The 21,565-nt window shown below is 36.8% G+C and overlaps 1 protein-coding gene and 1 pseudogene across 12 annotated transcripts in view; one reads left to right on the forward strand and one right to left on the reverse strand.

Annotated features, from left to right (window-relative positions):
* LOC137210198 (UDP-N-acetylglucosamine--peptide N-acetylglucosaminyltransferase 110 kDa subunit-like) overlaps nt 1-21,565 on the forward strand; it is a 151,066-nt pseudogene that overhangs the window by 77,867 nt on the left and 51,634 nt on the right.
* LOC137210196 (UDP-N-acetylglucosamine--peptide N-acetylglucosaminyltransferase 110 kDa subunit-like) overlaps nt 1-21,565 on the reverse strand; it is a 161,356-nt gene that overhangs the window by 14,171 nt on the left and 125,620 nt on the right. The window contains exon 1 of one of the 12 annotated variants that reach the window (XM_067711832.1): nt 18,191-18,325. The exons of the other annotated variants lie outside the window; for them this stretch is intronic. Within the exon in view, the coding sequence (XP_067567933.1) occupies nt 18,191-18,298 (108 nt within the window). The 5' untranslated portion in view covers nt 18,299-18,325. Of the gene's footprint in view, nt 1-18,190; nt 18,326-21,565 lie in introns of those variants that run through there. 12 annotated transcript variants of the gene reach the window in all.

The following is a 21,565-nucleotide window of genomic DNA, read 5'->3' on the forward strand; positions in this document are numbered from 1 at the left end:
TTGGCTGCGTTGGGTCTTCAATGCTGCGTGCAGACTTCCTCTAGTTGCGGCGAGCGGGGGCTACTCTTTGTTGCGGTGCCTGGACTTCTCATCACAGCAGCTTCTATTGTTGTTCCACAACTCTATGGGTTCCTCTTTAGGTCCTATGAAGAACCCTAGAAATTAGTTCATGGAATTATAAGTTTTTGCAAAATTGTCAAAAGTGAGATATTTTAACTTCCATCAGGTAAGACCAGCGTCTCTTTCTTTGCCAATTTTCCTTCTATCATATTCCGTTATGTTGGATCATATTGGAATGGCCACAGGCTTTTTTGAAATCTGGCTAAGGAGATTTTCTTTTTTCTGTGGTACGCGGGCCTCTCACTGTTGTGGCCTCTCCCGTTGTGGAGCACAGGCTCTGGACGCACAGGCTCAGCGGCCATGGCTCACGGGCCTAGCCGCTCCGCGGCACGTGGGATCTTCCCGGACCGGGACACGAACCCGTGTGTCCTGCGTCGGCAGGTGGACTCTCAACCACTGCGCCACCAGGGAAGCCCTAAGGAGATGTTTTAAGTGAGGCTATTATGTGATTTTCAGACACCGCCATATGTAATTGACTATATACTATCCCATTACAGGAATAACTTCCAGTACTCATACTGACTACTCTACTGACTTAACCTAGCACAAGACACAGAAGCATAAGGACAAAAACCACCTTACAATATAGCCATGTCTTGCACTTCACAGCTCTCAAAGCATGTGCGTTTGAAGAAGAAAAAAAGAACTGAAAAGTACAAAACCAGAAGCTAATCTGTGGAAAATTATTTCAATCATCAGGCATGTGAAAGATAAGTCAAAGATTCAGTTCTCGTCAATGCTTAGTCAAAACGGAAATTTTCTTCTGTCAAGAATATACTCCAGGGGCTTCCCTGATGGCGCAGTGGTTAAGAAGCCACCTGCCAATGCAGGGGACAAGGGTTCGATCCCACGGAGCAACTAAGCCGGTGTGCCACAACTACGGAACCTGCGCTCTAGAGCCCGTGAGCCACGACTATTGAGCCTGCAAGCCACAACTACTGAAGCCTCCGTGCCTAGCGCCCGTGCTCTGCAACAAGAGAAGCCACCGCAATGAGAAGCCTGTGCACCGCAACAAAGAGTAGCCCCCAGTCCCTGCAAGTAGAGAAAGCCTGCACACAGCAACGAAGACCCAACACAGCCAAAAATGAATGAATGAATGAATGAATGAATGAATGAATATACTCCATCAACAATGTGTGTAATGGAATGGTGTGAATGAGTATTTTATCAGAATCCCTGTAATGCACAAACCTATAGCAGTACTGAAATCAGTAATGCATTTATAATAGTAAATACTTATGAGGAAGTAATCCATAGAGGTTTTCTCAAAGTTAACAATGAAAATTAATGTGACATTATCAATAATAAATTGTGAAGCTGAAATAAACTTTTCTAAACTATTAATAACTAGAAGCAAATTCTAATCAACCATGTTACAAGAAATCTATGTCTAAAAACTACAAAGTTTATTTCTTAAAATTTTATTTCGAAAATACATAAACTGTCATATGAGGAGGCAGTTAAAGAATATATAGCTAAAAGAGTGGGGGAAAAGCTTTATAGAGACACATCTGGCAGTAGTTCATTTTTAAATGTCATTTTTCTAGATTTTGTGACACCTATAGTATTGATATTTGAAAGCATTTAAAAAATTGTAATTTGAAGATTTGCTACTTCCAGGTAGAATAAAATATTTTGAAGCAAAACAACGTTTCCACTGAGAAAAACAAAAAAAGCCAAATAAAATAGCCAGCATTCAATCAAAAAGTTCTAGACAAACCAAGAGATAGAATCATATGGCTAAAATTCTAAGAAAAGAGCAGATAATACAAAAATATTTATATAAGATATTGTGTATCTTTATCAGGAAAAGTCTTTATCAAGAAAAGACTTTAAAATCATCAGAATTAATATTATATTTTATTTATTTGTATATTATATTTATATATAGATATTTATATATTTATATAAAGAACTTAAAGATAAAGTCCTAGTTAAGGCAGTGACAATAGCAGTAGCAGTGGGAGTGAAAAGAAATGGTTATATTCAAGCATACTTTGTCAGGAAAAGTCCAAGATCAAATGTCTGACTGCATACGTGGGATGGATAGACGGAGTGGGAAAAATCAAAGTTAACTATAGAGGTTCTAGTGAAGATGGGGTTGCCGTCACCCAACCCAAGGGGCTGCGATCATCCCCAAGGTCTAGGAGACTCAAAGGGAAGGTCATGGTCAGAGGCAAAGTTAATTGGTGGGAAAATAAGACTCCCAGTCTCTCCATCTCCTTATACCAGTTTTTTTTTTTTAACATCTTTATTGGATTATAATTGCTTTACAATGGTGTGTTAGTTTCTGCTTTATAACAAAGTAAATCAGTTATACATATGTCCCCATATCTCCTCCCTCTTGCATCTCCCTCCCTCCCACCCTCCCTATCCCACCCCTCTAGGTGGTCACAAAGCACCGAGCGCATCTCCCTGTGCTATGCGGCTGCTTCCCACTAGCTATCTATTCCTTATACCAGTTTTGTTTTTCTGCTCATATACGTAGCAGCATTTCATTCAAGGGGAAAGTCATTGATCTGACTGGTCAAATTAAACAACATAGTTCACGGCACATTTACAATGGTTAGTTCCTCCACAATTTAGAAAGTCACATTCACAATTTCCCTCTTCCTACGCCGTGGAACACATTGGCCATTCCTCCAAAGTTGCCACTCCAGAGTGGACCAGAGATGACGTGAGCCCAGAACTGAGAGCTTGGCATGAGACGGTGTCAGCCCCACGTAGAGCTCTGGCATAAGTTATAACCCATCGCAGCTCTACAGAGAGCTCTGCATGGAATCCTGGGAGTAAACTCAGCCATAATAATGTGATTCTGTTTTTCATTTGCTTTTCTTCCTTGCTTAACTTTCCCTGGCCACTCTGACAAACAAACTTTCAGGCATTCCTGGGCCACTCACTAACTTTATTCCATTTAATCTCATCCAGATTCCCAAGAAAATTACTAACTATAAGGAGGGATATTTGGAACATGGTGAGTTTTAGATGCCTGAAATATACAGGTCATTGAATCCAGTTAAGTAGCAAATTATCTGGATCTCAAATATGCCAGTAGAATAGCAGACTAAGCTCAATTTAATGTACTCTTACTGGAGACACATGTAAATTCTGGGTCAATTTTGAAAAAGTTAAAAGCACATAGCTGAGATTAAAAGAAAGAAAGGAACACCTGCATGTTTCAGAAAGTAACAGAGAAATTAAATCCAGAGAAAGAAGAGCGGACTGATGTCTGTGGGTTCCGTTCCTTAGTATAGGCCTTATGTAAATAGGGGCTGGAGCAAGAAATCTAACATTACCTTGTGGCCAGGAATTTATAGACTCAGGATGGAACAATATTGAGAAGTTGGTACAGATATCCTACAGAAATTTCATGAGGAACTGCTTAGTCCATTAAGAGGGCCAAGGGCGGTGGTGAGGAAGATTGATATCTCTTGAAAACCTTCAGGTACAGAAAACAGCAACACCTCTGAAAAGTAGGCCTCTCCTTCCCAGCGTTGTGATGGCCAGGTTGTCACTAACCTGTAAGGCCCTGTATGAATCAGAAACTGCAAGGAGAGTAATTCAAAGAAAAACAGATGCAGGATGGGTGTGGCAATAAATCCTAGGACCCTATCAGAAACAAAATTAAAACCACTCTAAAGGGAAATTTTAACAAACCAGAGCAGATAGTATCCTAACCAGAACAGAATAATAATTCTGAGGAAGTTACTTTAGTTATTTAAGTAATATTCAATGCATTTCCATGGCCAGGCCCTTTTGAAGAATTCTAAAACATATACAAACAATTCGTTTACATCTTCTATATCCCACCATCCAGAGCAAAATTCACTTAAGTACTGTACTGGTGGAAATTGGGCAGCACTATGGAGACAATAAAAAGGTGTTTACCATCAAAAAACGTCAAGGTAAGAAAGATAATGTCTAATTTTTAATTATCCTGTGGTTTATTGAAATCTTTTGGAAACCCAAAATAGAGAAAACCTAGGAGGCAATGAAGACTTAAATCTTTAAGAGATTTATCAACTCATCTATAAAAGCTTTATTAATCTCTTCTTTTAATACCATTCCTGAGAGGTATAAATGTGTCCAGTGATAGGGTTGAAGAAGCCTGAGAGAATTTCAATTGTTTACTATTCTTGGTCAGCTATTAAGACCTTTCAGGAGCATCTTGATTATCATGGCATCATCCAACAAAAAGCAGGATATTTTACAGAAAGTCCTGGTCCACTTTTTGGCTTGCTTTTGTGTTTATGTTTTTGGTTTTCTCACATTGGGCGGTACATTAGGCTACCTATTGCACACTCCCTCATTCATGCATGCATTCATTCAAACAATATTTACTGAGTTGAGATATTTAATTAACACCCAATAAATGATGTTTAGATGAATGAATGCGCTTTTTATCAAAGTAAGTGTAAGTACTGAGAAAAATTACAGAATGTATGATCCCAGCCCCACAAAAGCGTATAATTGTGTTGAGGATATAACATATGCTGGTGAAATAACTAATATATCATATTGGACAGTTTCTAAGTTCAAAAATGAGTTTTTGTAAATAATCAGAGCCTAAGGAGGACAAAGAAGGGACAGTTCATTATGGGTTGAATCTATCAATAAATGTACATTTCAGATGAGATTTGAGATTGACCTTAAAGAAAGAAGAGGACTTAGATATATGAACAGAGAACAAAAAAGGCATGGGGATAGCATGTGCATAGATAGTGTGGCCAATATTTATGTTCTTCATTAAAGACAGTCAGAGATAACCCAAATGTAACTGTTTCCATGGGTCCATTCTCAGTACCCAAACAAAACGGCAAATCCTATCTTAGTAAAACTAATGAAAAACACAGTCTTTAACGAAGACATTGTGAAGGAAAGGGGGAGAGAAAGGCTTGCGTCCCACACCACACAACAAAACTTATTTAATTATTTGTTTCATTTTCTCCCTCTGAAAATTTCCTCTCCCTCTCTCTGTACGTCTCTCTTCTCCCACATCTGGCCACACTCTACCAGCCACCTTTCCAGATCTTTCCAGAACTCTCCATCCTAGTTTCATTATGCCACAAGTTGAACATCTCACAGGTCTCCAGGATGCATCCTCATCACTTATTCCACAAAGACAAACAAAGGACACTTCTCAGGATCAAGTTTCTTGGAAGGAAGAGGTCACGAGGAGTGATTATAAATAACGTAAGGTGGAGAGCAGTGACTTAAAATACCATTTTTCCTCTTAGAATGTGAATACAGGGAACTTTGGGAAACTAGAAAATCTAGAAAGGATTCATTGATAATTGTTTATTTTCAATGAATAAAATAAAATGTAATAATACGGCTAAACTCTGACAGATTAACTTTTTCAAAAGTTGCTTTCACACACCTTCACTATTGGGATGTTTGATAAACACATCTTTCTTCTTTATTTGCAGATACTGGCACCAAACTTTCAAACAATAAGAACCTTCCCATAAGTCCCTTGCCAGGCAAGATTAAGGTATAACAATCCAAACAGATTTTTGAAGAAGATAACTGGTTGAAAGCACAGGAAAAGAGCTGGGTTGCTCTTTTTCAACCGTCATATGACGAGTAATGTGGGAATTGGTTTACAAAGTCTCTCTCCATGAGGGGCTAAGGTTAAGATTAGAACTTCTGAGGCCAGAAGAGCAAAATAACTACAACAACACACATATTTTCAAGAGTCGCCCTTTGGATGTGAGGGATTGATTTTTCCCACGCTTTTTTCAGCAACCCAACTGGTGTCTTTATTAAATCACATAAGGGAATACAGTGTGGCCAAGAAGGCTTAGATTTCCTTAGCCGCAAGTCAGATATTCTCAAGTGACTGTCCACTCAAATTAAAAAGAGAGATTTACAAGAGGAAACTGGATACAACTGAGTGTACTTTTATTTCAACCCTTTATCTGAATGCTTTGTTTTGATTTCAGTTCTCCACTGAAGTTGCCTACATTAATATATTTTTAAGAACATTTCCTTAAGTTGAAGTATTCATTCAGTATATTCATTTACTATAATTGAGAAAAGCCAAATGACTTAGGCAAATTCATTTCTATATTGCCACAGCAGTGTATTGTGAACTAAATGACACCTGGCAGTTCTTTACTCAGATACTAACTCAATTAGAAGGCAGAACAAGGATACCTACCCATTCAGGGAAGGAAAGGTCACTTAGCCTCTGTAGCTGTCTTAGGTCTCTTATCATCACAGTAACAAACTGAAGACTAAAAACCATACGATCATCTCAATAGATGCAGAAAAAGCTTTTGAAAAAATTCAATATCCATTCATGGTAAAAACTCTCCAGAAAGCGGGCATACAGGGAACATACCTCAACATAATAAAGGCCATATATGACAAGCCCATAGCTATCATACTCAATGGTGAAAAGCTGAAAGCATTTCCCCTAAGATCAGGAATAAGACAAGGATGCCCACTCTCACCACTTTTATTGAACAGAGTTTTGGAAGTCCTAGCCACAGCAATCAGGCAAGAAAAAATAAATAAATAAAAGGACTCCAAAATGGAAAGGCAAAAGTAAAACTGTCACTGTTTGCAGATGGCATGATACATAGAAAATCTGAAAGACACCATCAAAAAACTATTCGAGCTCAAACATGAACTTGCTAAATTTGCAGGATACAATAGATTTCTATATATAAATTTTGTATTTCTATACACTCACAGTGAACTATCAGAAAGAGAAATTAAGGAAACAATCCCATTTACAATCGCATAAAAAAGAATAAAATACATAAGAATAAACCTGCCTAAGGAGGTAAAAGACCTGTACCCAGGAAACTATATGACACTCATAAAAGAAATGAAAGATGACACAAACAGCTGGAAAGATATACCATGGTCACGGAGTGGAAGAATTAATATTGTTAAAATGACCATCATACCCAAGGACATCTACGCATTCAATGCAGTCTGTATCAACATATCAAGGGCATTTTCCACAGACCTAGAACAAATAATTTTAAAGTTTGTATGGAAACACAAAAGATCCTGAATAGCTAAAACAGTCTTGAGAAAGAAGAACACAACTGGAGGAATCATGCTCCCTGGCTTCAGACTGTGCTACAAACCTACAGTAATCAAAACAGTATGGTACCGGCACAAAAACATCCATCACTGGAACAGAATAGAGAGCCCAGAAAGAAACCCATGCACTTATGGTCAATGAATCTATGACAAAGGAGGCAAGAATATGCAATGGAGAAAAGTCTGGGCTTCCTTAGGGATGGTTTCATCAATTAATTTGTTTTCTTAAATGGACCATACTTTTCCATGTCTTTGTATACCTTGTGAGTTTTTTGGTTGAACAGTTGGCTTTCAAATATTATAATGTGGTGTCTATGGAAATCAGATTCTCCCACTTTCCCAGGGTTTTCTGGGCTTTGGATTGTTGAAGGCTGTAGTAGTCTGTTTGTTTAGGGACCTTTCCAAACTAGTTTTGCAATGAGTGTACTCCTTATCATATGTAGGCACTGAAGTCTCTGTTCCTTTAGTTCATGTTTAGCTAATGTTTTGACAGAGATGTCCTTGAATTCCCACACCTAAGACAAACAAAAACAAATATACACAAGCACATCCACATGCACACTCAAAACCACACACCTCTCCCCATTGTGCAGATTGCTGGATCACTCCTTCAACATTTAGCTGACCTGCACTGAGGTCAGGGCTCAGCCCATGGTAAAAGCTTAGAGACTCCTCTGGTGTTTTCAGAACATGCATCTTATCTTGAGTATGCATGTGGCTTTCTTAATTTCTCTGGACACATACTTTTTGTATGTTCTAAGTTCCCAAAGAATCTCCCCCAACTTTTGCTCCTGCATCTTATGTGGTCTATTGTATTTCAATGCACAGTCTTCTGCCCCAGCCATCTCTGCTTTGTTAGTTCACCTTGCACTTTTTTTGAGCAATGACCGCTGCTTTTCCAGACTGTGTTCCAGGTTAGCTAAGACAGAGATAAGCATCTTGTGTCAGTCCTTCAGGTAGCTCCCAGACAGGTTAGAACAGATACACATAATAATCCGAGAGTATGGTCTCTTCTGCTCTCTCCTGAAGCAGGATTGAGGGCCCCATACTAGGAATGGTCTGCTGCTACTTTAAGACTATCACTGCATTAAGACCCCACCACTTTAAGACCATCACTACACTAAGAGTAGATGGGGCAAGGGCAAGTAAAAATGCCACAAAGCTTTCCTGCCATTTTCAAATTGCCTCTTCCCTGGTTCAGTATGTGTTTGCTTGCTGTAAATCTTTGCCTGATTTCAGGACTAAGAGAAACTCAAGGAACGCCACAACAAGAAACAGTATAATCAAACTCTCAGATGCCAAAAGACAGAGAAAGAATCTTTACTCCCAAAGGAGAAAGAAAAAACAAATTTGTTACAAAGCAGGGATCCTCAAAAAGGTTCATAGCTAATTTCCTATCTGAAACCACGGAAGCAAGAGGCCAGACATATTTAAAGTGCTGAAAGAAAAAAACTTTCCACCAAGAATTCTATATTTGGCCAAACTGGTTTCAAAACTTAGGGAGAAATTAACACATTCCCCGATGAACAAAGGCTGAGGGCGTTTGTTTTACAACTTCCTAACACTGCCCTATGACAAATGCTAAATTGAACCTTCAGGTTGAAATGAAAGGACACTAGACAGCAACTCGAAGCTGTATAAAGAAATAGAAATCTCCAGTAAAGATAAATACATGGGCAGATACTAAAGCCAGTATTGTGCTACTGGCTTGTAACTCTACTTTTTATTTCTTACATGATTGAAAAAACAAATGCATAAAATAATCATAAATCCATGTTATTGGGCTCACAAAGTATAAAGGTGTAATTTGTGACAACAATAATGTAAGGAGGAGGAATGGAACTGTAGAGGAACAGAGTTTCTGTGTGCTATTGAAGTTGGTTTCAATTCAAATGATATTGGTTGAACTTTAGAAGGGTAAATGTAATCTTCTTGATAACCACAAAGAAAATATCAATAGACTATATGCAAAAAGAAATGAAAAAGGAATCAAGAGTTCACGACAACAAAATCGGCTAAGCACAGAAGAAGTCAGTAATGGAGTAAATGAGGGGCAAAAAATGCATAAGACGTACAGAAAACAACCAGGAAACAGAATTAAGTTCTTCCTCATCAGTAAGTTTTGAAAAAGTGGATTAAGCTCTCCAATAAAAAGATAAATATTGGCAGAGCGGACCTTAAAAACATCCATAATCCAAGTATATGCTGTCCGCAAAAAACTCACTTGATTTCAAGAGACACAAGTTGGTTGAAAGTTAAAGCACAGAATAAAATATCCCATGCAAATAGTAACAAAAAGAAAGAAAGAGAGAGAGAGAAAAAGGAAGGAAGGAAGGAAGGAAGGAAGATAGATCTGGGATGGCTACGTTAATATCACACAAAATAAACTTTAAATCAAAAACTATCACAAGAGGAAAAGGAGGCCACTATATGTTGATAACAAGTTCAATCTATCAAGGAGATATAACAACTATAAACATGTATGTACCAAACATCCCCCAAATATGTGAAGCAGACATTGACAGAATTGAAGGAAGAAATAGATAGTTCTAAAATAATAGCTGGAGATCAATACCTTGCTTTCAATAATGGATAACACATCTAGACAGATCAGTAGAGAGGTAGGGGGACTGAATAACACATTTAACCAACTAAACCTAACAGCCATATATAGATCACTCCACTCAACAACAGCAGAATACACATTTTTCTCAAGTACACATGGAACATTCTCCAGGAAAGACCATGTGTTACGCCACAATACAAGTACCAATACATTTTTAAGAAACTGAAATCACACAAAGTATCTTCTTTAGCCACAGTGAAAGGAAGGTAGAAATCAATAACAGAACCATTGGTAGCCATTTCCCATCATGCCTGCCACACATGATATAAAGCAATGAAGGGGAAAACATAATTGACCATTTAGAAAAGTGGGAAAGAGGACATACCATTGACACAGAGTGTGTGCTGTTTCCCGTTCTCAGGGATAGAAATAAATTAGCATCATTTATTCATTAGTGTGTTAATTTCTTGGTCAATCATTGCGCAGCCAGTGTTTCTGCCTGATGGGAAGATTTCCTATACTCAGTGTTGAGTGGAGACAACCTTGAAAGGGACATTTAAAAGGATTATACTGTGATGGGCTTAGCAGTACCCTTCCTCCTATGCCAGTATTTAGGCTGGGGTATTTCCATGCAGTGTGTACAATCGTAGGCCCCAGGTCACCAGAATTTAGTTGGATTCGTTTTGTTAATACATTCCCTCAGTACTTTGTCTTTTATTTCACTGTTGCATTTACTTCATTCTTTATTATCACTGCGAAACAACTTTGTTTCCTGTTCAGATGCCAAAAAGTGGATATCAATACCTCCTGAGTTTTACACATCACAGATCTGTTTTACATATCAGAGACAGAGACAGCAACTATTTCCAATGACTTTGAGACATGCTTTGAACATGTGATTAACATGTGGAGTGTTGAAATGTGTGTCGAGCTCATTACACTTGCTCTAAAAGGTTTCAAACTGCAAAGATTTAAAAATCTTTATCTTTGAATAGTTTTCCTGTGCTGTCCCTTTGTGTCAGACTGTTAATGTGCAGTCTGGCACCTTCAAATAATGTGGCTTTGTAACCAATTATTTACATGTTGTTTTATCCACAGAGAATCTTTTTTTTAAAAAAATAAATTTATTTATTTTTGGCTGTGTTGGGTCTTTGTTGCTGCACATGGGCTTTCTCTAGTTGGGGCGAGTGGGGGCTACTCTACATTGTGGTGTGCGGGCTCCTCATTGCTGTGGCTTCTCTCGTTGCGGAGCACGGGCTCTAGGCACTGGGGTTTCAGTAGTTGTGGCACGCGGGCTTCAGTAGTTGTGGCTCATTGGCCCTAGAGCACAGGCTCAGTAGTTGTGGCGCACGGGCTTAGTTGCTCCGCGGCATGTGGGATATTCCCAGACCGGGCCCGAACCCATGTCCCCTGCACTGGCAGGAGGATTCCCAACCACTGTGCCACCAGGGAAGTCCCCACACAGAGAATCTTAAGGTCAAAACATACAACTCGATTAACTACACGTCCTCCTGTTCACATTTCCCTCATCTTTTCTTCATCTTCTGTCTATGTTTCCTTGGCCCTGTTTATATTAAGTGCTTTTGCCATTATATTTGATTGTCTGTATTCAGGTGAGTTACCACAATGCTTTATGAGACATGGTAGGATATAAATGCATTTAAGTTATATATATATATGTATATATATATATATGTAGTTTGCTTGAGTGCAGTGTGTTTTGTTTTCTGTACTGAATTCATTAGCGTGGGTCGGTATAAAATTTAGCATAGGTCAATATGTAATTTGTAAACTAATAAGGTCTTAAAAGTGAGGAATTAAGTCTTTTAAATTTAATTATTTATTGTAAAGAGCAGAATAGCATACATAAACAGGTGCCTAAGGAAAATTTGTATTCTAATATGGAACTCTCATGAACACTTTTTTTTTCTTCTAATGGTATGATAGTAGGCCATTTGATTATTTCTATTTTTATGGCTTTAACTTTAGAACAATGAAATATTCGTAAATTCTAAAAAAGTATTTTTCTTTATTTGATGCGGGTGGGATACTGGAGAAATGAAAGGTCAAACACCTATTGAGGAATCCATACTTGTCTATATATTGTGTACTTTTATTTCAAGAACTGATTTAAAATTCCTAAAAGGATGCTATAATAAGTTATTATGCCATTTTACAGACTGAATTAAGTCAATTTCAGGGAGGTATGAAACTTGCCTAAGGCTATCCAGCTACCAAGCGGTAGAAGTGAGAATTAAATCCAGGTATACCTATCGCCAAAGTTTCTGTTCATCACTTTACATCATCCACTTTTAATAACCAATGCTTTCCTGCTTACAAATATGACTGAGGTTGCCAGACAGTCAATATTCCTTTTTAATCAGATAGAAAAATTACTGTTGGCTCTCTAAAGACATATTCCTTTCCCATTAAGTGACTTTAGTTGTTCAAATGATACTTCCAGACAGTAGTAATCATACAGTTGGGGACTAAGAACAGAACTCGGGGATGTGTCTAGCAGTCAGTAAAGACCAACTGGGCTCACTGATGATATTTACGGTCATTTCCTCTAGACTAACATAATCTTATTAATAAGACCCTAATAATTCACAGCAGTGCCCTTGCCTGATTGTTTGTTCTTCTCCCTCTATCACTCTCTCTTTCCCCATATTATTATTATTTTTGGCAATTTTTGGTGAATTAAATTCAGGGATTAGTACTCAGGAGTACTCGTCACAAAAGCAGAGAATCTTAGCTCACACCAAAGGAAGAAAATAGAGAAAAAGTATAAATTATATGAATACACACACATACACACATGTGCCAACTATATGCTGCACTTCTCCAAAATCTATTCAGTATCTGCACATTTACTGTATATTAGCAGTAAGACCAGAAATGAGCGTAACGCTCTGTTTACAAGGCACAGAAAAGAGACCCAAATATGGAAATTACTAGCAATGAGAATGGGGAAGAAAGACTACAACAAGGAATGTAGATGATATTTTTGTTTCCTAGCTATGATGCCAAATATTGAACTTTCAACTTGAGACAAGGAGGCCATAAAAAGTTGTATTAGTTTCCTAGAGCTGCCATGACAAAGTACCAGAGACTGAGGAGGTTAAACAACAGAAATTTACTCACTCACAGGTCTAGAGGCTAGAAATCTGAGATAAGGTGTCAGCAGGATTGATTTCTTCTCAAGTATCCCTTCTTGGTTTGTAGATGCCATGTTTTCCTTTTGTCTTCACATGGTCTTCTCTCTGTGCATGTCTGTGTCCTAATATTTTCTTTTTATAAGGACACCAGTCATAGTGGATTAGAGCCCACCCATTTGACCTCATTTGACCTCAGTTACCTACTTAAGGGCCTTATCTCCAAATACAGTCATATTACCAGGTATTGGGGGTTAAGACTTCCACATATTAACTTGAGCAGGACACAATTCAGCTGATAATAGAAGATAAGAGTAATTTAAGCAAGTAAGTAACTATTGTTTACAGTGAGTTGCTTAAGGATATGAATTTACTCAAGAAAACGAAGAAGAAATTACATAACACTGTACGTTATATAAAGATATTAAATTAATCATCATAACATCCTGTGAGATGGGCATTAAATTAGACTAAGCAAGATGAAGCAACTTATCCAGAATTGTATAGTTGGTACTTTCCAGAATTTAAACCAGGTATTTTCCCAGTTCCACTCTACGTTATATATTCATTTCATTAGTTGAAATGAATTTTGAGTCTTCATTTTGCTTAGTTTCTGAAGTTACATGGGGATAGAATGGAGTTGGATCTTTTCAGTGACATTCACACATGGGGAAGGAAATTGAGTCCAGAAGCTTCAGCAATGTTTCCATGGAGAACACTAACAACAGAACCAGAAACACCGTTATCCTTTTGGTTCAGTGATCTTTCCTGAAGCACTACAAGAATCAATCTTAAGAAGCCCAGTGCTTTCCAAACTTTCACCAATGGGCTCTGTAGGGTCCTCTAACAGTATCTAAGAGACTAACTAGTTTCACATCCCAAGCCACTTAAGACAAGGAGTTCTGATTGTTCTCTGTGAGGAAATCAAGTGACAATCATAGCTGGTGATTTAGGATAGTTTCTTCAGGGCCCAGGCAAAACCTAATACACAGTAATAATCATTGTTAACTGCATCTTTGACAAGGATTAATCAGGTATCAAAGAGGTCTATAAATTGGGAGAAATTATGATCAAAGAGAAACACAGACCACAGATATTTAATTAATGCTCAATTATTTATGAGTTTAACTTTGGTTAACCTAATTTTCCTTCTTCTAGACAATTTCCAATTCGTCTCCACAAAGAGACCAGAATAAGCACCTTCCAATACAAGATTTATTGTGTTGCTTTAATTTAAAGCATACAGTGACTTCTACATTCACTCCACCAAGTTTTGCCAGGAGAGAAAAGGAGATGTTATATAGTTTGTCTTGAATTAGATATGCCACCATACTTGACTTAGCTCATCCTACTGGAAGCACTTTGAGGGCAGATTCTACAGTCTTGTCTTACATCCTCTACGGAATCAAGCCAAGGGAATCACACACAGTTACAGCTGGAAAAACATTTGTTCTGGGTTAATACTTTTAGCCTTTACCACCAAGACTTTATCACCAAGACCTACCTTTACAGTCTCTAAACAGGAGACCTTCTTGCCTTCCCTTTTCATATTGACTAGGAAGGTAAAGGGAAGAACTGAGAAGTACCCAAAGTCAGCTAGCAGCCAGCACAGATAAATCGTCTGTGGAGATATTGTTTCTTTCAAAAGATATAAACATAAGAGGAAGTCCTAGTGTTTGAAGCAACTGTGCATAATAAAATTCCATGAAAACCTAGAAATCCAGATGCAGATCAGTAACATATTGGTTAAATAAGCTGTTATGTTCATGCAATGGACACGTGTACATACGTTAAGAAGAACGAGATACTCTTTTCTATGAGATTCTCTTTTCACTGAACTCATCAGTGCTGCAAACACAATGTTACATAATACTTTTTCTTTAACATTATATCAGGCATCCTCATCTTGTCCTGCATTTATTGCCAGTGTTACTAAAGTCTATCACTTACCTCTTTCTCTTTTAGACATATAATTTCTTCTTACTTTGGAAGCATTCATCAATCCCTATTTTACTCTTTCTTTTAAATTACAAATGAATATTGAATTTTATAAAATATCTTTTGGGGGATATTTCAAGTGATTGTGTACTTTTGCTCTCCTTTGACCTTGTTATATGGTAAATTATATTTTGTTATTTTATATTATGCTATTTATTATATATTGTATTATGTTTACTAATGACATTTATTATATTATAATTACATTATTTTTAAGGTAGCATTTTGTTTTAGATAGACAAAACAACCAGTGAGATAGGAAGCATCTTAAAATTAGATGCGAGAGCATAAGGGAATTGAGATTAAAATAAAATTCACGTTTTGGATCAGCAGCAAAAATTATTCAACAAAAGTGGGAAAATATGGCTATCATAGAATTACTAAATTCTAGATACAGCAACTAGTTAAAAGTGAAAAAATAATGAAAGTGTAAAAGTATCAGAAACCTGGGAGACTTGAAATAAATTATTCATGAGGAATACCTTTCTAAGATACAAAGAAAAAAGGATACATTTAATTATATAAGAATTAAAATTTTCCTCATGGCAAAATGCACTACAAAGGTCAGAAAACAAGCAAAAGAAATTGGGAAATATATTTAGAAATGGATATGCCTTCTTTACAACTTTTGAGAGAAGCACATGTTTCTTTTTCCTTTAACCTGTTATGTGGGTATTAATCTATAATGTAAGTGCATGGTTCCTTTCCTTTAACCTGTAATGTGAGATTTAATCTATATGGTAAGTGCATGGTTCCTTTCCTTTCACCTGTAATGTGAGCGTCAACATGGGGCACTGTTTCCAAGCACAGACTTTGGATGTTCCTGTACTGGTCCCGTCACTGACCATCCACAAAAACTTACAAATGTTGCTTTACTTTCCTGGGGATTAGAGTCTTAGCTAAGAAATGGAAGCAAAATAGAACTTTCCCCCAGGGATGACAGAAGGTTTAAAGGAGTAAATATGTAAGTGACTTGGCACAGTGCCTAGTACAAGAGAGATCAATATAAGTACTTAGCAATTTTTTAAAGAGACACATGAAAGAAATAAAATGTGGTGATTTCAAGCTATTGATATATATTCTTGACATTAAACTACATTGGATGACCTAACTTGCTCGTGCTTTTTCTTACTCTAGTGAACTTGGGTAGCTAATATCATAGTTTAAAATTTTTCCTTTTATATTTACAAGTAAATTTGACCTGTAAATTTCTTTTTCCTTACAGTCCTAATCTATTTTCAGTATTAGGATTATATAGACTTCATAAGATGAATAAAGGAGCATTCTTCCTTTGCTACTCCCTAGAAGTTTTTCTTTGTTAATATTGATGTTATCTGTTTAACAGAAGTTGGATAGAATTCACCTCCCAAATGATCTGGCCGGGTCTGGTATTTTCTTGGTGAAAGCTTGTAAACTTTTGACTTAATTCCTTTACTGGTGCAAGAACTCCAGCTACGAATTTCCTCTTGTGTCAGTTTTGGTAAACTTTAGGAGCTAGGAAATTGTCCACTTTACAGAAATGTTCAAATTTACTGGCATTTCATATATTCTCTGTTTGTACTCTCTGCTATAACATTGTCCTGATTCTTTCTGTATATTGTTTACTTACGTTTTTGTTTTGCTTAATCAAAGTTTGTTTTTTTAAATCTTTTCAAAGAATATTCTTTTGACTTACTAAATCACCTCAATTTTATACTTTTTTCTGTTTTATTAAGTTCTGCTCATATCTTTATTGTCTATTTTTCTATGTTCTCAGGGTTTATTGTTTTACTCTTCTGATGTCAATTAAAACACTTGGTTATTAATTTTAATAAATCTTTTTACTTATAAACAGTTGAACTTTTTGAAGGTTCCAGCTTAGTTGTACGTATCTAAGGGTCAGCTCCTCCTCACAGTTGCTGGCCTAAGGCTTAGCTCACCCTATAGCAATGTATATACTGACATTTTTTCCCCTCGACTTTCTGTGTTTTGCTACTTCTCACTTCTCTTTGCAGAGAAGCCCTTTGAAATACCCTTAACTTATTTTACAGCCAATAAGTCTTTAAAATACTGTGTATTTTTTAAGATAAATCAACTTATATAATTAGGCAGGAAATCTGATCTGCCATATTTTTAAAAACAGCATAATTTCACTCTTCTCCACGATTAATCTGCTGTATTACACGACCTTCGAGTTTTTAGCTTTATCAATGACATGTACTTTAAAAATGTTTGAAAGATCCTACCCAGTCTTTTAAAACATCCTCGCTCCTTGTTTCAGTTCTAGTTTTATGTATATTTTCTGCCTGGCACCTGATTATTCCAACATCTGATGGATGGCCTTGGGAATCTAATTCTGGTATTGATTGTTTTTGCTGATTCTCTCCACTTGTAGCTGATTTCTTCATTATTGTGTAAATTTAGATCATGAGCTCACGTTTAGCTAAACTTTATCTGTGGGAACGCTATAGGCCTGTGTTGAAGGTCTACCTCTCCAGAAAGGGTTTAGTTTTGTGTTTGGAATACCACCGATTTGGGAGCATTTTAAGTTAATTTCTTAGCTTCTGTTTGCAAGACCGCAAATAAATTTGCAACCCAAACACTGTGAACACAGATCTGCGGTTCAGAATTCTCAAGATTTCCTACCTGTTTCCTACCCAGAGCAGAGGCCAAGAGAATTTGCTCTTAGTCTCCCTTTGCCAGCAGATATTTTTTTCTCCTGGCACACCCTTTCATTACAGGTGAAGCCAGGGATAGGTAGGTTTAGTTCTAACTTCCCATCTAGTAGGGATGGAGTCTTACCTCCTGCCTCCCATGTGGTCATGGCCATTTAAAAACAAGTCTCTATACCAGGTGTGTCATTCAACTACGGCCTGTATTCCAAATCCAGACAGCTGCCTATTTTTTATGGCCTATGAGCTATGAATAATTTTCACGTTTTAACTGGTAACATTTTAAATGGTTACCTAAGTACCTAAATAATATCCTCAATTTTGCCTCTTTGGTCTACAAAGCCTAAAATATTTGCCATTTGGCTCCATAAAAACAGGATTTCCAGCTTCTGTTCTAAGCTATCAAGATCTTCAATGCACTCTTAATAGAGCTATAACTCTCACACATGTACCACCCTTCCTTCATGGGTCCTGGAAATTTCGACTGCACACTTCCAAAATCAACCACGCACTTAAAAATAAGTTGTGTACATTTAACCTAGCATACCTAACCCTTTTCTTTTAGGAGAGTTTTTCAAGTAATCTTGCCCACCGTATTCTTCAGAACTTCATTAATAATGGCAAAAAACTGGGCTTACCTGGTGGCGCAGTGGTTGAGAGTCCGCCTGCTGATGCAGGGGACACGGGTTCGTGCCCCGGTCTGGGAAGGTCCCACATGCCGTGGAGCGGCTGGGCCCGTGAGCCATGGTCGCTGAGCCTGTGCGTCCGGAGCCTGTGCTCCGCAACGGGAGAGGCTGCAACAGTGAGAGGCCTACGTACCAAAAAAAAAACAAACAAAAAACAAAAAAAGGCAAAAAGTTAAAACAACATTCAACAAAAATGCGAAATGTTCATAACAATTATAGAAGCACATACAGTAGAAAACTATAAACTGTTATTGAAACAGTGAGACATAACTTTTTATTCTTAAAGAACTATATTTAGGTCCCTTTTGTTTAAATAAGTATATTTCTGTGTATGTATGTATACAGTCATGTGTTTATATACACATACATTATTTGTATATTTATATAAACATATGAAATACATACCTATACACATACCTTTGATTTATATTTGTATACATAGACAGGAATATAATTATATATTATATATTTATATACATTGAACTGAAAACTGGTAGTATACATATATATCGTGTATAAACGTGTGTCTATGTGCATGTGTAGAAAAGCAGGTTGAGAGATATGGAAGCATGAGTTAGACAGGGTTCAAGATTTTAAAAGTAGTTATGTGTAGGTAGTGAGGTTAAGGCCCATTTGATTGAAAATATTGCATATTTTTACATCAATTGTTATGATGACCAGATTCCTTTGTAAATAAAATTATAAATAGCTATACATACTCGTATGTGTAATGTATAGCTAAAAGATATATAGTTTTATATATGTATTATATTTATATTATATAATACAATTATACTAATACATTATATATTGTGTTATACAGAATATATTAACTATAGTGTATTATATCAGATGATAATAATTATATATTATGATATAATTGTTTTATAATCAATATTATAGGATATATCATATTAATATTATGAACATATTAACCATAGAAATACATTTCATTACTCATATATTTTGTATATAACATATGCTAGGCAAAAATATATATTAATATAATACATAATTGTTATACATTAATATAAATATTAGTATATTACATTTATACATCAATATAATATTTAATATTGGTATATTTATATTATTTTTAATATATACATAGCTAATGCTCTTTAAAGCCATCTGCTACAAGTAGAATAAGACCAGGAGTATGGCCAAAGCAAATTGTAAAAATATTAGATTACTTATATTCATTTATATGTCATTTTCCTGGAATCTGCATCTGGCTATTAGAGAGGACACACAGCAAAAACAACAAAAAGTGCCCAGGACATAGGATCCTTTATTCATTGGAACCTCAAAGGAAACACAGTGCTATTCAGTCCCCCTTCAAAGAACCAAGAGCAAACCTTGAAGCACCCAGTAAAAGCCAATTCAAACAAGAAAGCTTTTCCACTTAAACTGGAAAATGTTAAGTTCCCAAGAGACCCCCTACATCAACCACTGAAGCTCATTTGGCAGTAAAAACAATAATGTTCACCGAACAACAAGAAACGCAAAACAATAGGTGTTTTACCAAAAACACAAAAAAGCAGCTAATTAGTGTCTTTCCTGTTTGAGAGAAGGGGGTGGGAAGTGGGCAGAAGACCTGATAGGAAAGATAAAAAGAAAAGGAAAAGGAAAATAACAGTTTCCAGTTTGACACTCAAGCTGTCTTCTGCATCCATTTCGTCAAGACCACCAAGTCAATGTGGAGGCTTTTTCCTCCTTCCCTTTTCTTTTCATGAGACCCACCACAACCAGCACTGCAGATTCCATCGAATTAAGGAATGCTGTTGCCTACATGTGTGAATGAGCTGTGAGTAAAGTACTGAAGTAGAGGACACCAAAAGTGAAACGATTTCATGAATGTCCACGTGGCTGAGCAGCAAGTTAACCTTTCATAGATGTGCTAAAGAAGAAGAGTTGGGTTTTATTTTATTTACTTTTCCCTGGACTGTGTTGAATGACTATCATCGACAAGTTCAGGCTACTTTTTGCTGAGGATCAATGCACTGGGAGAGCTGAGAGAACACTGAACAGTAGAGCTGTCTTTTTCTTGACCAGTTCACCTTAGTTTCCCAAACTCTAAGTCTTTCCCTAATTCTTTCTCCTTTTTATTGTAGTAAAATGAACATAACACAAAATTCACCATTTTGATCATTTTACAATTCACTGTACCATTCAGTGGAATTTACTACTGTCACAATGTTGTGCAACTATCACCACTGTCCAACTACAAAACATTTTCATCACCCCAAGAGGAAACGTACACCCATTTTGAGGAGTCATTCCCTATTTCCCTCTCTTCCAAACCCCTGGAAACCACTAATGTATAATATTTTCCGTGTGTATGGATTTGCCACTGCTGGACATTTCATATAAATGGAACCATACAATATAGAGCCTTTCGTGCCTGACTTCTTTCACTTAGTTGCATCCATGATGTAGCATGTATCAGTAATCCATTCACTTTTATGGCTAAATTCCCTGATCCTGTTTTCTTCATACTGTTTGAATACAAAATTTAAAATAAGTTGAGAGTGAAGCTCTGTTTTAAGGGCACATCTACGAGGCCAATTCTTTTAAAAAAGGTGAAAAGGGAGATATTGTTGTGAAATGATAATCGTTGAGAAGCCTCAGCCAATTTGATAATGAAAAGTTTGGGAAATGTTGCAAAAAATTATCTGCTTTATATTAAAAGCCTCTTAAGCAAGGATTCAGGAGACTGTCTTTTTCTTGCAGGTAACTGAAATGAGTCAGAAGGAAATAACTGCCCTTTAAAACAGATTTTGAAAGGATTCTATTTATTCTTAATAGACGAATGGGAGTACAAGTAGTTCACATCCAATATGGACTCCCTGTCCAAACACTGTTTATCGTTTTAGCCACCACTATCGAATTATATTTCTTGAGAGTAAGGCAGCTCCATTCCTGCATATTACTTTTTTTCCTGCATATTACTTTTTAAAATTCATCTATCAAATTCATCAATCCATTGATACAGTATAAACAAGAGATGTTCGTGTTTCAGTGCAGTTCAAATATCAGGTATAAAGAACCACCAGCAAGAAAAAGAATCCTATATCTCTTGCCAGAATGTGGTCAGCTCTGGGGTGCTTTGCTAGCTGAAACACACTTTCATTGTTAAGAGGACAGAGGCTGTTTAAGAGGGATGAGAGCCAAAAAATGTTAACTACGTGTATGTGTTAAGAACAGTGCTAGGTTATCTCATATTCTATATCAGCCAAGGCTCACCATTTTACATATGTGAAAAGCGAAGTTAAAAGTGTTTTAGTAGGGCTTCCCTGGTGGTGCAGTGGTTAAGAATCTGCCTGC

This window comes from Pseudorca crassidens, chromosome 17, assembly GCF_039906515.1.
Source record: "Pseudorca crassidens isolate mPseCra1 chromosome 17, mPseCra1.hap1, whole genome shotgun sequence".
In the NCBI taxonomy this organism is placed as follows: Eukaryota; Metazoa; Chordata; class Mammalia; order Artiodactyla; family Delphinidae; genus Pseudorca; species Pseudorca crassidens.